General features: G+C 40.6%; 1 protein-coding gene across 3 annotated transcripts in view; it reads left to right on the forward strand.

Moving 5' to 3' along the window:
• Positions 1-6,485, forward strand: part of TARS1 (threonyl-tRNA synthetase 1) — a 28,693-nt gene extending 22,208 nt beyond the window's left edge. For all 3 annotated transcript variants that reach the window (XM_077816725.1, XM_077816726.1, XM_077816727.1), the window contains 8 exons: positions 622-784; positions 868-1,005; positions 1,604-1,681; positions 3,774-3,874; positions 3,978-4,082; positions 4,209-4,281; positions 5,107-5,221; positions 5,964-6,485. In XM_077816725.1, the coding sequence (XP_077672851.1) occupies positions 622-784; positions 868-1,005; positions 1,604-1,681; positions 3,774-3,874; positions 3,978-4,082; positions 4,209-4,281; positions 5,107-5,221; positions 5,964-6,112 (922 nt within the window). In that variant the 3' untranslated portion in view covers positions 6,113-6,485. The remainder of the gene's footprint in view (positions 1-621; positions 785-867; positions 1,006-1,603; positions 1,682-3,773; positions 3,875-3,977; positions 4,083-4,208; positions 4,282-5,106; positions 5,222-5,963) is intronic.
• The last annotated feature ends 6,373 nt before the right edge of the window (positions 6,486-12,858 follow it).

A 12,858-nucleotide genomic window follows, 5' to 3' on the forward strand; every position in this document is an offset into this window, starting at 1 on the left:
TTCCCCACCCACATGGGCCCTCAGGCCAAAAAGTTTGCCTAACCCTGTTCTGAGTAGAGCAAACCAATCTAAAGAACCAAATATGGTATGATGATGATGGACATATTGAAGAGACACTTTAAGGATGCCACCAACACTACTTCCATGAAAAGTGACAATATGGACACCATCTGGAGAGAGAAAAAGGGCAACCTAGAGGAACATTATACACAACAATAGAGAAAAGCCAGATCCATCAACGTGATATTCAGAAGTCTGAACAGACCAGCACGAGACCAAAATAAATGGAAGAAACTGGTGAATGTATTTTGCACCTGAGAGTGAGGAAGGATAAAGGGGGGGAGGAGGGGGGTATGTGTATATATATCACCATTTCACAGGTGAAGTTTAGGAAGCCAGCTTTTAATATTTGACTTAAATGTTGTATGGCTCTTAGGAAAAACCTTCTTTATCATTCTTCCAAACAGCCCTGAATTTTTTTCTTCTGGGTTTGACTGTGTGCTGTGTTACAACTTGTCAGTATTACTGAAATTGCTAGCATCTGGCTTATCAGAATGCACCCTGAGGATCTTTAATAGTTTAATCCTGAATAAATTTCAAATAATGAACCTTTTCCTTCAGCCTTATGTTCAACCATCGACCAAGATCGTGGCGTGAGTTGCCGCTGCGTATGGCAGATTTTGGAGTTCTCCATCGTAATGAACTGTCAGGAGCCCTTACAGGACTTACTAGAGTACGGCGGTTCCAGCAGGATGATGCTCACATATTCTGTGCCGTGGAGCAGGTAAAGCATATTGTTGAATAAGAGGGTACGTGTTAAAATGCAAACAACACAAAGCCTTAAATATGATTTGTCTTCATGTAAAGATTGAAGGGGAGATAAAGAGCTGTCTGGAGTTCTTGCAAGCAGTGTATGGTGTGTTTGGATTTTCCTTCAAACTGGACCTCTCCACTCGTCCTGAAAAGTTCCTTGGAGATATTGAAGTGTGGAATCAAGCTGAAAAGGTAATAGGTAACGTCAGGGGCCTGGTGTAGAGGTTTTAGCTCTGTCTTCAAGTAGTGGGAAACTGGAATGTCTGAGGGGGAAAACATGGTCCTCCAGATGGACTTGTGACAGCTGTGACTGTCAGCAGTTCAGCTCGTACAGCCATTTTAAATTCTTTCTGCCACCAGCTAATAATAGCTCTGTGTATGGAGATCATGGTGGATGATGATATAACGAGAACTTGAATTCATTTAAAAAGAAAGGGCCAGAAGATGTAACTACTTAAAATGGAGAAGAAAGCAAGATAGGTTTTTCTCAAGCATGTGTGTGATCAGAATTTTGAGCCACCATCCAAGAGTTTTGAGCCACCATCACCATGCACCTTAATCATGACAGTAGTACTGCTGAATTTAACTCCACAAGTAAGGGAAACAAGATTAGGTCCCCAATTATAATTGGGCATTGTTGACAATTAGGTAGTAAATGACCTAGTATTCAATATATCTCTGTGTGTGTGTGTGTGTGTGTGATCTGATACTGTACTATGTGGAAGAAAAAATATGGCACATGGAAATAAATACAAAGTGAAAACACTAAAAACACATATCCTTTCTCCAGCAACTTGAAAACAGCCTCAATGAATTTGGTGAGAAGTGGGAATTGAACTCTGGGGATGGTGCTTTCTATGGACCTAAGGTTAGTATGCTTTCCTGGAATGTAATTTTTTCCCTCTCGTATGTAGCTTGATGGCTAACTCTAAAGCAGTGAGGCAAAGTTCTTAGTTGTTTTCATGTTAGATGCTACAACTTCCAAGAACTTGTTTTGTGCTTAACATTTTTCTATTTCATCAAATCAACTCAATTTACGCAGACAAAACAATCAGGATTAATTTTATCGTTGTAATGAGCAAGTAGATAACTCATTGGGAAGCATGAACAGAAGGTGGCACTATCAGGCCTGGTATGAGAGAGTTTTACGTGTATTGGGAATATTCAAGTTTAGAGATCAGTAACTTCTTGCTTGTTTTTGGGGTGGGGGGGGGTTGGTTTTTTTAAGCAGCAGTTTAGTTTGGTTTCTCATTAAAGTTTTAATTGCACACTAGCCATGAACAATTTTACCTGAAGTAAAATATCACTTCTGGTATTTGCAATTTTGTAACTACTATAGTGTGCTTCTATTCTTCTTTTATGAATAGTTTTTGAATGCAATATTCATGAAATTATCTGGAAAAGTGGAGTTAGAATTGTATTGACACCTCTTTCAAGGAAAAATAAGCCCCTTCCAGGCATCTGAGTAAAACTTGTCAAATTACTTGTTTTGAATAAGCTATTCAATAAACATAGCCTACTTTTCTGTTCACAGATCAGTAGAAAACTGATTTGATTTCTACGAATGTATGTTAGTGGTAAATATTCACTAAATGATTTGAACAAATTTCACCTTGTGGACTGTTAGCAAACTATTGGTGGTTACAAATGTTCATTGTTAACATTAGATCTTGTCTATATACAAGCTTGCACCCACAAAATTAAATCAGTTTAGACTGGTGCGTACATCTGTGTGAATACATTTCAGGTTAGCTTAAACCTGTTCCTAATAGACTAAAGCTAAATTGAAATAATTACCCATGTAGCCTTTTGCACTGGTTTAACTAAAACAGTTTAAGATTGCACCTTAAGTTCAATTGGTGCAGCTCTGCATGTAGTTAAGCCCTAAACTAAGTGGGATTTTTTTTTTACTTCATGATTGGATTACTAAATTAATGAGACTAGCAAGCAGCACACTTCTGTTAAGAATTTTGATGAATAACTATAAAACTTGATAAACTTAGTGTTCAAAAATCCAGAAAAACTGACTGTTATCCAAATACTTGAACAACAAATGGCACCATGTTTATTTGTCCCCCCCCAAAAAAATAAAAATGAAATCACTTTTTGTTTTGACCAGCTGATTCTGAAGGTCACTGAGGAGTTTGTTCAGTAAAACAGCTTAAACTGATTTAATAGTTTGGCTTTGTATGTAAATAAAATAAACAGGGTTCTTCCGCTTCCCCTTTTTAGTGGTAGAATGCTGGAATAATAGGGACAATTTGCTAAATTATTAAGGCCCAGATCCTGCAAATACTTGCTTACGTGCTTAACTTTCAGCCAAGGGTTTTCAGGATTGCAGCCTGGATTTAAAAGAAAAGCATAATATGCGTGTATTCAGATCTGTGAGCCAAGTTACTTTGATGAAACTGAGCAATCCAAAATAAAGGAGTATGATCTTCATTACTCAGTGATCTTTTCCTCAACTGATAGCCCTCACTTATGGAGGTATGCCCTTTAGCATGTATTGTAGGCTATGAAGCTGACACCTTTGATTATCTAATATTTTAAGTTAAATAGACCTGAGATTGGTTCAGCTACAGGTTGCAGAAGTCTTGGTTTTGATGATTGTTCATTTTGACTTTTTAAAGTTATTCCCATGTACAATTGAATAGATTCAATGAGAACCCCATGGAAAGCGAAGTAGCTGCAAATTGGTTCAGTGCACTGAATCAATGTGCAAATTTCATTTGAATTAGTGAACCTCCTGCTGTATTCATTTCTGTCAGAGGGCTCAACCGAGGCCCTAAAAGCCATTTATGTCTTACCGTGGGCTGAAGAGAGGCATAGACGATGTATTCACATGGTTCCATAGCGCTGGGATAGATTTCACTCAGTGTGAAGTGTTTGAAAATCTCTTTGCTATAAGAGGGCATTGCTGTATCTTATAGATCTTACTAAAAGCTTGATTTGTTTCTTAGATTGACATTAAGATTAAAGATGCCATTGGCCGATACCACCAGTGTGCTACAATCCAGCTAGATTTCCAGCTCCCAGTCAGATTTAACCTTACCTTTGTGAGGTGAGTACAACTAAAAATGTTAGTGTATAGTAGGTACACAATCTAGTTTTCCTGTCACTTATAGGCATATTAAATAAGTTTGCAATATTTCTTTTATTTACAGCCATGATGGTGATGACAAGAAAAGGCCAGTTATTATTCACCGGGCCATCTTAGGATCTGTGGAAAGAATGATTGCTATCCTAACCGAAAATTATGCAGGCAAATGGTAATGTTGAAAAATAAACTTACTGTCCAGCCAGGGAGTGAGCACTCTGGATGGTGTAAAAGGGGATTAATCATGTCTAAAAGAGTTAAAGAACACTAAACACTACATAATTGTTTTTTTCTGAAGGCCTCTCTGGCTGTCTCCTCAGCAAGTGATGGTGGTGCCAGTGGGACCAACATGTGACGAATATGCACAAAAGGTGAATTCATTTGTCCCAAGATAAATTTGTGATTTAGTTGAGTTGCTTAATTGTCATTAAGCTCTGTTTTTAATTAAGGAATTTATATAAATTCCTGTTGTAAGTAAGTTATATTGTATTCAGATGATAAATTAAGCTGCCTAAATTCTAAATGGACCTTAATCATCAGAAGCATGAAGTTTGGATATCCAGAATCCAGACAACAAATGTTGATGCTGGAGAGAACGTTTCTGGTTGTGGAGGCAAAGGAAATTGCTCAGCTCTGCAGCTAGAGGGAAACCCCATGGAGAAAGTATCTTTACATTTATATGCTGATCCTGCAACTGACTCCACTCAGGCAGACCCTCAATGCCCACGTGCAGTTTGAGTAATGATGATGGGGGAGGAAAAGACAGGGGTCTTTGTTTGCAGTATTAAAATACAATCCACACAAATAGCACTATGTATGTCTCTTTCAAACACATCAGGCCTAAACTTTAAAGGATCTTCTGATCACAAAGACCCATAGCTCTCCTGGTTTCAACATTGCTAAATTCTCATAGAGTATCCATCCTAATGGATCTGGGTACTAGATTGCTTAGTGATTTAGTGTGTGCAAGGCTCTCCTGCCATGTCCAAGCCATTCTTCCATATTTCAGTGCCCTGTGCACTTTTTTGCCACTACCAAGGGGTAGTGTCAAAATGTGTCTGCCTCTGAATGAGAGCAAAACAGAGATCTAATTTTAATTTTTGGCTGTCAAACCTCAAATGGTCCCTTTCACTCAAAATCTACATATTCTCTCATGATTGAGGGTTCAAATAATATTTTGTGCTTTTATTACTTAGGTCAGACAGCAGTTCCATGATGCTGGATTAATGTCTGATGTAGATGTGGATCCTGGGTGTACGCTGAACAAGAAGATCAGAAATGCTCAGCTTGCACAGTATAATTTTATCCTAGGTAAAGAAATAGCGTGTGGTGACCATGCAATACCGTGGCTGACTTGTTTTTCTTGTACGCAGCTGAAATTTGGTCTAACCCATTTTCCCAGTGTGTGAATGAGTAAGGCAGAGGCAGCACTTAACACCTGTAAATTCCTTTTTAAGTTTCTTTCACAGCCAGCATCCTTCCAGCTGTGCGTGCCTGGGCAGTACATGCTGTGAAGCCAATCTCTGCTGCTTTGTTAGTTGAAGAGATTGCTGTACAGTGACTCGATAAGTTGACACTGCATCAGGAAAAGTATTTTGGTGCCTTTCAGTCAACAGGGCAAGACACTGGCTCAGTCAAAGATTACATTAAATGATTTGCAATAACTTGATTGTTCTCATGTCAAGTGTGTGCTAGAGGAGGAATGCCACATTCTAATCTCTGATTTCAGGCTGTATTCCAAGATATCTCGGTGCATTAATGAGTCTATGCACATGTGCCCAAGAACCGAGTCTTGATGTTGTGCAGCAAAGATGAGAATCTGGCCCTAGAAGTATAACACAGTATTGTTAACAGAAGCACCGTCAGTCATGGGGTTTTCGTTATTCAGTGTGTCTACTGGAATTACTAAAGGTAGCTTGAGATGTAGGGATGGGGCAAAGGAGGATGCAATGTAGGATTCAGTTGTATTAGGATGTTCTTATTCTTAATTCTTATTTAAAGAAGTGTGATTTTTATTTTATTTTTTTAATGTGTGGATTTTGGCTTTGTTTAGTTGTTGGTGAAAAGGAGAAGGCGAGTGGAACAGTTAATATCCGTACTCGAGATAACAAGGTGCACGGTGAACGAACTGTTGCTGATACTGTGGAGAGGCTGCTACAGTTGAAACGCCGTCAATGCAAACATGCTGAAGAAGAATTCTAACAGATTGTATTTCCCTACCTGGTTTAGTGTAAAAAGGATAAGTTTTATAAAGCAGTTAAATCATATTGTAACATCTTATATGCACTAGGTTGCATTTGAAATAGATCGTCAAATGAGCCAACAAAAACCAACCGTGAAACACCTTTCTATATTATTCAGACATTACATGTGTCTATGGAAAGACCATTTTACACAAATGATGCAGCAAAGCTTCTTGGTATCTGATCACAAAAAATGAAACCAGGTGACTAAGGCTTAATATGAATTGAGGGGAAATGGAATTGTTAATGAAGGATTAAAATATTGTAGTAGTCGTTTAATATTGTTGTAAGTAGACGACTAAGAAAAATAAAATTTTGGTAACTGTCTTTCATCAGGTTCAGCTTGGGCATGTGATGGATTGTAGTGTACAGCAGAGTGACTACAGTGGTAGTGTTCATTTTACATCTCAGTGCAACTGAACCTGAAGACTTGGAACCTGAAAATGAGCCCCCTTTTAAAAGAGGTTGTTCATGAGGCTGCAAAGTCAAAACTAAAGATAGAGGTAGGTTGGGGATAGATTTTAAAGGGCCTGGAAAGTGAAGAGGGGAGAGAAGCATAAAGAGAATCATCAACCCTGTCACTAGAAAGAGCAGGGAGGAGAGGTCAGAGCAGTCAAGAAGCCTGCAATACTGGTTGGACGCTGTACGACTGAGTAACTATCGCCCCCATCCCTAGTGCTATTGGAGGAGAAGTTAGGTAGAGAGAGCAGTGGGTGATGAAGACCAAGTCAAGTAAGCAGCCCTTTTGGGGAGTAGGGAAGTTGATCTAGGGCTGCAGGTTGAATAATGAGGTAGGGGTGAGGAAATGTGCAGCTAAGAGGTTGGATGAGTTATCAGCATGGAAGTTGAAGTGGGGGCGGGAGGGAGGGAATTGGGAGAAGAGGAAGAGGTGAGCAAGCCAGGAGTTAAAACCAGAAAAAGGCTGATTGTGAGGAGCTGGGTAGATGACCTCAACGTGGAGGGGGAGAGGATGACAAAGACTGGCGGTGTGGTAAATACTGATGAGGACAGGGCAGTCACAAAGTAATCTGGATTGCTTGGTATGCTGAGCCTATTCAAACAAAATGCATATTAACACAGTCAAAGGCACAGTTGTGCATCTAAAAACAAGGAATGTAGGCCACACCTACAGAGTGGGGGACTGTACCCTGGACAGCAGACACTCTGAAAAGGACAGAGGGACTGGCATAGTGGACAGGCCACTGAACATGACCGCCCAGTGTGATGCTGTGGCAAACCATGCTAATGCAATCATTGGCTATATAAGGAGGAACAGGGAGGTGAGAGCTGAGACTGATGTTGGAATACTGCAACTAATTCTGATGTCCTATGTTTTATAAAGGATGTTGGGAAAAAATGGAAAGGGTGCAGAAAGAAGTCACAAAAATTATTCAGGGGATGGAGAAGATGCCTGATAGTGAGAGCTCAGTTTGTTTAATTTATCAAAAAGGGGACGGAGATGTGACTTGATTACAGTGTGTTAGTTCCTTAATGGGGAAAAAATACGGGGTATTTAGAGGCTCTTTAGCAGAGAAAGGCATAGCAAGACTCAATAGCTGGAATCTGATGCCAAGCACATTCAAATTGGAAATAAGGCAAGGGTGATTAACCACTGGAACAAACTGGCAGGGGAAGTGGTGGCCTGTCAATCTCATGATGTTTGTAGGTCAAGACTGGATGCATTTCTGGAAGATCTGCTTTAGTCAGACACAACTTGTGAGGCTCAATACAGTGGTAACAGTGAAATTTAACTGGCTTGTGATTTACAGATCAGACTAGATTATTATCTAATCTTCCCTTCTGGCCTTAAACTCTGTGAATCAGTCTGTAAAAGGGGAACCAAGTCTCTCAGATTTTATAAATGTAATGTAGTTGAGTATAAAACGTTTAACTACATTACCTCAATAGACAACACCATGGGGCTGCCACTACAACCTGTCAGAAAAATAGGAATTGATTTTTCTAAGGGAGTCCTACTACAGCCAAGAATGTTTTCTACGAGGCTAGTCCAGTCTGTTCACCTACATGTTTACTGGCTGTATTGTAAATACTTTCAGTCCATGTGAGAAGTTTGTCAGACTAAGAGCTACGGGGGAGAAAGAGTGAGAGTTGACCAACAGGGCATATGGGACTGCATGGGCAAAAAAGACTGAGAAGAGGAGCTGGTGGGGAGGGGAGTGAAGATTGGGACTTTGGGGATCCCCAAGAATGGCCTGGCTGGGCAAGGAAACTGGGACCAGGACGAGGTGCCAAAGAAGTTTCGCTGTGCAACCTTAATTTGCCCCTCTTGTACATATGCATTATAACAATCTTCAATTAGATGATCAATACTATATTTTCCACAGGGCCTTGCCTCACTTAGTAGGCAGGCTGGACCTGCTCATGGGATGAATCAGGGTTGTGTGGTGAATGAGGCTGTTTTCTGTAGGACCTGTGTCTCATTTGATGCAAAAGTTTAGTGGTGCCTATTGGATGAAGCAGGGCATTGTGGGAAGAGAGAGGCTATCCTCTTGGCTGCCCTGGAGAACTGGATTCTGTCCCTGCCCCTGCCATAGAGTTCCTGTGTGGTACTGGGCAAGTCACTTAAACCAAACTTTTCACAAGAAGTCACTCATTTTCTGGATGCTGAACTTCAGACCCTGGGGTCTGGTTTGCAGAAGTGCTGAGCACTCTCAGCTGCAGCTGGAATTACTGAGAGCTGTGGTTTTCTTTTTACCTTGAACAATGAGACTAAAACAAAATATTCCGTAGTTCCTCATTCAGTGAGCGCCATCTGGCCTGTGCGCTGGCAGAGGTCCTGTAGGAAAAATAGTTTGTGAGCATATAATGAAAAGACAGTTCTAATGGTTATACACAGAGGGCCAAATTAAGATTGCACAGGCAAATGTAATTCTGGCTTTTGAGTGCTTGACTTTGCAACCTTAATGTAGTTTTTTGGACTGTTTATCTCTCTCGATATATATTGTGCATCTGTTAGCTCAGTGTATTAAAATAACATTAAGAGCAATGCTGCTGTTTCAGCATCAGTGTGCATTGTGTTGTATAAGAGACAGTTCCTACCCCCGCCCCCAACCTTATATAACAGACAAACAAGAACACAGAGAGATGGGGAATGATACTAACTTTGAGGGGAGTGTGTTCTTCATGGAACTGTAACAGGTTTGATGTATGCCAACGTTGTGGCCTTGAAGTAGTAAGAGTTAAAGAGGTAGTTGAATGTATCAAAGCAGGAAGATGTATTCCTATATTATACTTAGTCTCGTATGTAAGCCATTGTTGTCAGTTATCTCAAAAAAGTGAAATGAAGCATTTACAAGGGGAAACGCTAAAACACGTGACAAGTTTTCTGCCAGTTTCCTCATGCTGTGCGTGCACAGGGGAGAGCTATGCAGATACGATCAGGCAGGCAGTCTCATTGAGGTGATAATGAGAATACTGGAGATAGGTACAGATAGGGCCCTTGATTACAGCCAACTGGTCTGCTCTTGGGCTCGTGCTCAAGGGGCTGGTAGACCATGAAGGCGAGAAGGGAAAAGAAACCCGCAGCAAATCCTCAGTGGGTGTAAGTTGTCAGAGTGCCATTGAAATCAATGTAATTTACACCATCTAAGAATCTGTCCACCACAGAAGTTAGGAGAAAGGAGACTCAACAATCTCCCAGTAGAAACTATTATTTTCTTTGGGAGGGCTTGTTACCCAGGGTTTTCAGAACCCAACGCAGTGGTAAGTTCTCTTTCTCTCCAGTGTCAGGAATAAATCAATGGGAACACAGTGCATCTGATAAATGATTGATACAAGGAAGCATGCTCTTATCTAAAATTACTATTTATTATCTATTAAGCACACACACAATAGGTTTAGGACATCCCAGATATAGTTACCCACAATCTGAGATGGTTTTGAGGGATCACCAGCCAGGATTCTAGCAGTCCTCTTTCTGTTCATCTGAGGGGGAGTTTAGCTATCAGCTCCTTGCCTGAAGAAAAGCTCCCTCGGACTGCTCGGAGATATTTACTTTTACCTTTTAATCTTTTATAGCTAACTCTAACAAAACACATAACCTCTAGTGAGTCAGCATTATAACCTCCACTAGGTCACCAATTCTCCTAATGTCAACAAACTACTCATTATCTCAAAACATTTCTAGTATTTCTTGCCAAATCAACAGTAACTCAGGGGCACCTAAAACCAAGGTCGCTATTCACTTACTCTCCTTCATAACTTCCAGTCCCATCCTCCCATTCTAATTAACAAACTGCAAGCATGCAGCTGTCTGACCGTGTCTCATAAAGGCCTAAGATTCTCCTAGTTATGTAATGTTTGGTTTTCAGCTGGCAGTGGTTGACCATACAAAATGGCTGACTGCAGTACTAACTGTCAAGTTCTGGGGTACAGACAGGAATGTCAAATTCTGGGGTAACAGGCTGGATCGCCTGAATTCTTGTGCTCTTTTCCCACAGCCCCCTTCCACTCTGAGTGATCTAACCTGCAGGGTAGGTAGCTGGTAGTGGCAGGCAATAATTAAACTCTTTGACAGGGAAATTAGAGAATTTGGGGGTCCCCAAGGAAAAGCTAGATTCTTTCTGCTCTCAGTAAGTCCTAGGCTCCTAGAGAGTGAGTAGCAGCAAGAGGTGTTACTCAGATTAATGTTTCTTTATTATTCTGAGACAACAAATACAGTTTTTCAAATAAGGACAGTACAATCTACTTCACTGGGATGCCCCAGTGCTTGGCCTTTCATCCCACATGAATGAAGTTTCCAATTAACAGAGCATGCCACTCTATTCTTGAAGTGGTTCATAAATTGCCTTGCTCACATCAAGCCTGCTGGTTCACTACAGCGGTAAATATAACAGGTATAAACAGCTTAGTGATTTTTACCCCAATGGATTGAAAGTGTAGTTGAAGTAGATAAATACCGTGCCAACAAGCTTCTGAGAAGGCTGTCCACCCTGCCTCGAGAATTAGCTTTAGAGAGGGGTCAAAAGGGACCCTGTTAGCTGAACACCCTGAAGAACTGTGATGTTTTTCTTACAACAGAACATAGATCTGAACTACCCCAGGCTTTAGGAAACCCCAAACAACCCCAGTTTTCCCATATCAGAGCTATATTGAAGCAGGAATATCTGACTTAACCCTTCCAAGACCCACCCCAGCCTTCCTAAGTATGAGGAGAAAAATGAAACCTGGATCAGAACCCTCTCCAATTTCAATTTTGCCAAACCAATATCCAACCAAGAAGTTTTAACAAAATCAAAACCCAGCCTCCTTGGTCTATTGCTATCTAAACAATTCTAGGAAGGAGAATTAAAAGACCAGGGACCTGTTTTGCCACTGCCTTGAAGACATTTGCACCTATACAGCTATAAAATGACTACATAAGGTATAAGATAGTGGAGAATCAGACCCCAGCCAGCCCTGTTGAAGCAGGACTTACTACAATGTAGGTGCTGAAGCAGTAGTCCCATGTAAGCAGCAGTCCTAAGAATCATTAGGCTCAGTTTAGTTCCCTGGGAAATACCCCATTTAACTAGTGTGCCGTAGTGGATTTCCCACTGCACCCTGCTTTTGGTCTCATCACTGAATTATATTACAATGACCCCTATTTATATTTAAGTGTCAGGAGAATAAAGTTGCCATATTCTTCCCAAAAAGGTACTTTGAACTGCAGCGAAAGATGTTGTCCCAAGTCATACCAGAGCTATAAAATGCCAGCTGCTATTTCATTTTCTAACAGTAGATGTCAGTCTTGTATAAACCCTACCTGTGGAAATCTCAATGAAATGTTATGCCTTTAAATGTATATAATTTAACCGGCCAAAAGAAGGAAACTTCAAAGTTAGAAATCATTGGAAAAAACCTCTCTGTTAGTAAAATACCAATCTTGAATGTCAATCACCCAGCATTAAAAAAAAAAAAAAAAAAAGATGTAAAGAAGCTGGGTATGTTAGGATATAAGAAAAAGAAGCTGGCTCCATGGGGCTGCTCAGATTTTTTTTTTCTTACAATAAACTAGCAACAAGAGAGGACAATTACCAGTATTTTTTCTCAAAAGAAAAAAGTGATTTAGGTTAATTTAATTTCTCAAATCACTCTAATGCCATTTCAGCTGGAGGATGAAACCAGAGACCACAGTGATGAAAATACCCCTTAGATCATCCACTTATGCAGTCAGAGATGGTAAAACAGGATCAAGTGGAAAACTCTGTGTTTGGCCATGCAGCTAAGTCACTCTGCTGGTTGCTCACATGTGTCATGTTAAAAGGGCTCCTCCCGTTTTTGTTAGCCACTGCGAGTAAGAAAAGAGAATCCCACGTAGTCCCTGAAAGGGCAGGAGCCAAGGATAATTCAGTGGAGAAGTTCACGCTCTTGGGAAATACATATCTTGCAGCACATTAATTTTTTTTCAGTACTACTACTTGATCGGTCAGCCCTGCAGCTGGTCTAAATGCACGCAGGTTCACGGACTCCAGGGGAGCTCTCTGTTTTCCACAGCTGAGGAACTGGCTGTAAATAGACATTTTTAGTGCTTTCTAGCTGAGTCTCATAAGCACTTGCCAAACAACTCAAGCACTGCAACACCAGCATTTGCTCCTTCTCCTTCCTCTCCTGCCCCCGCATTTTCCAGGCTACTGAACAAATGAATGCTTAGTACAATGATGTTATTTCCACTGTACAGATGGGAACAATGAGGAATAGATTGGG

This window comes from Eretmochelys imbricata, chromosome 5 (assembly GCF_965152235.1).
Source record: "Eretmochelys imbricata isolate rEreImb1 chromosome 5, rEreImb1.hap1, whole genome shotgun sequence".
NCBI classification, from domain to species: domain Eukaryota; kingdom Metazoa; phylum Chordata; order Testudines; family Cheloniidae; genus Eretmochelys; species Eretmochelys imbricata.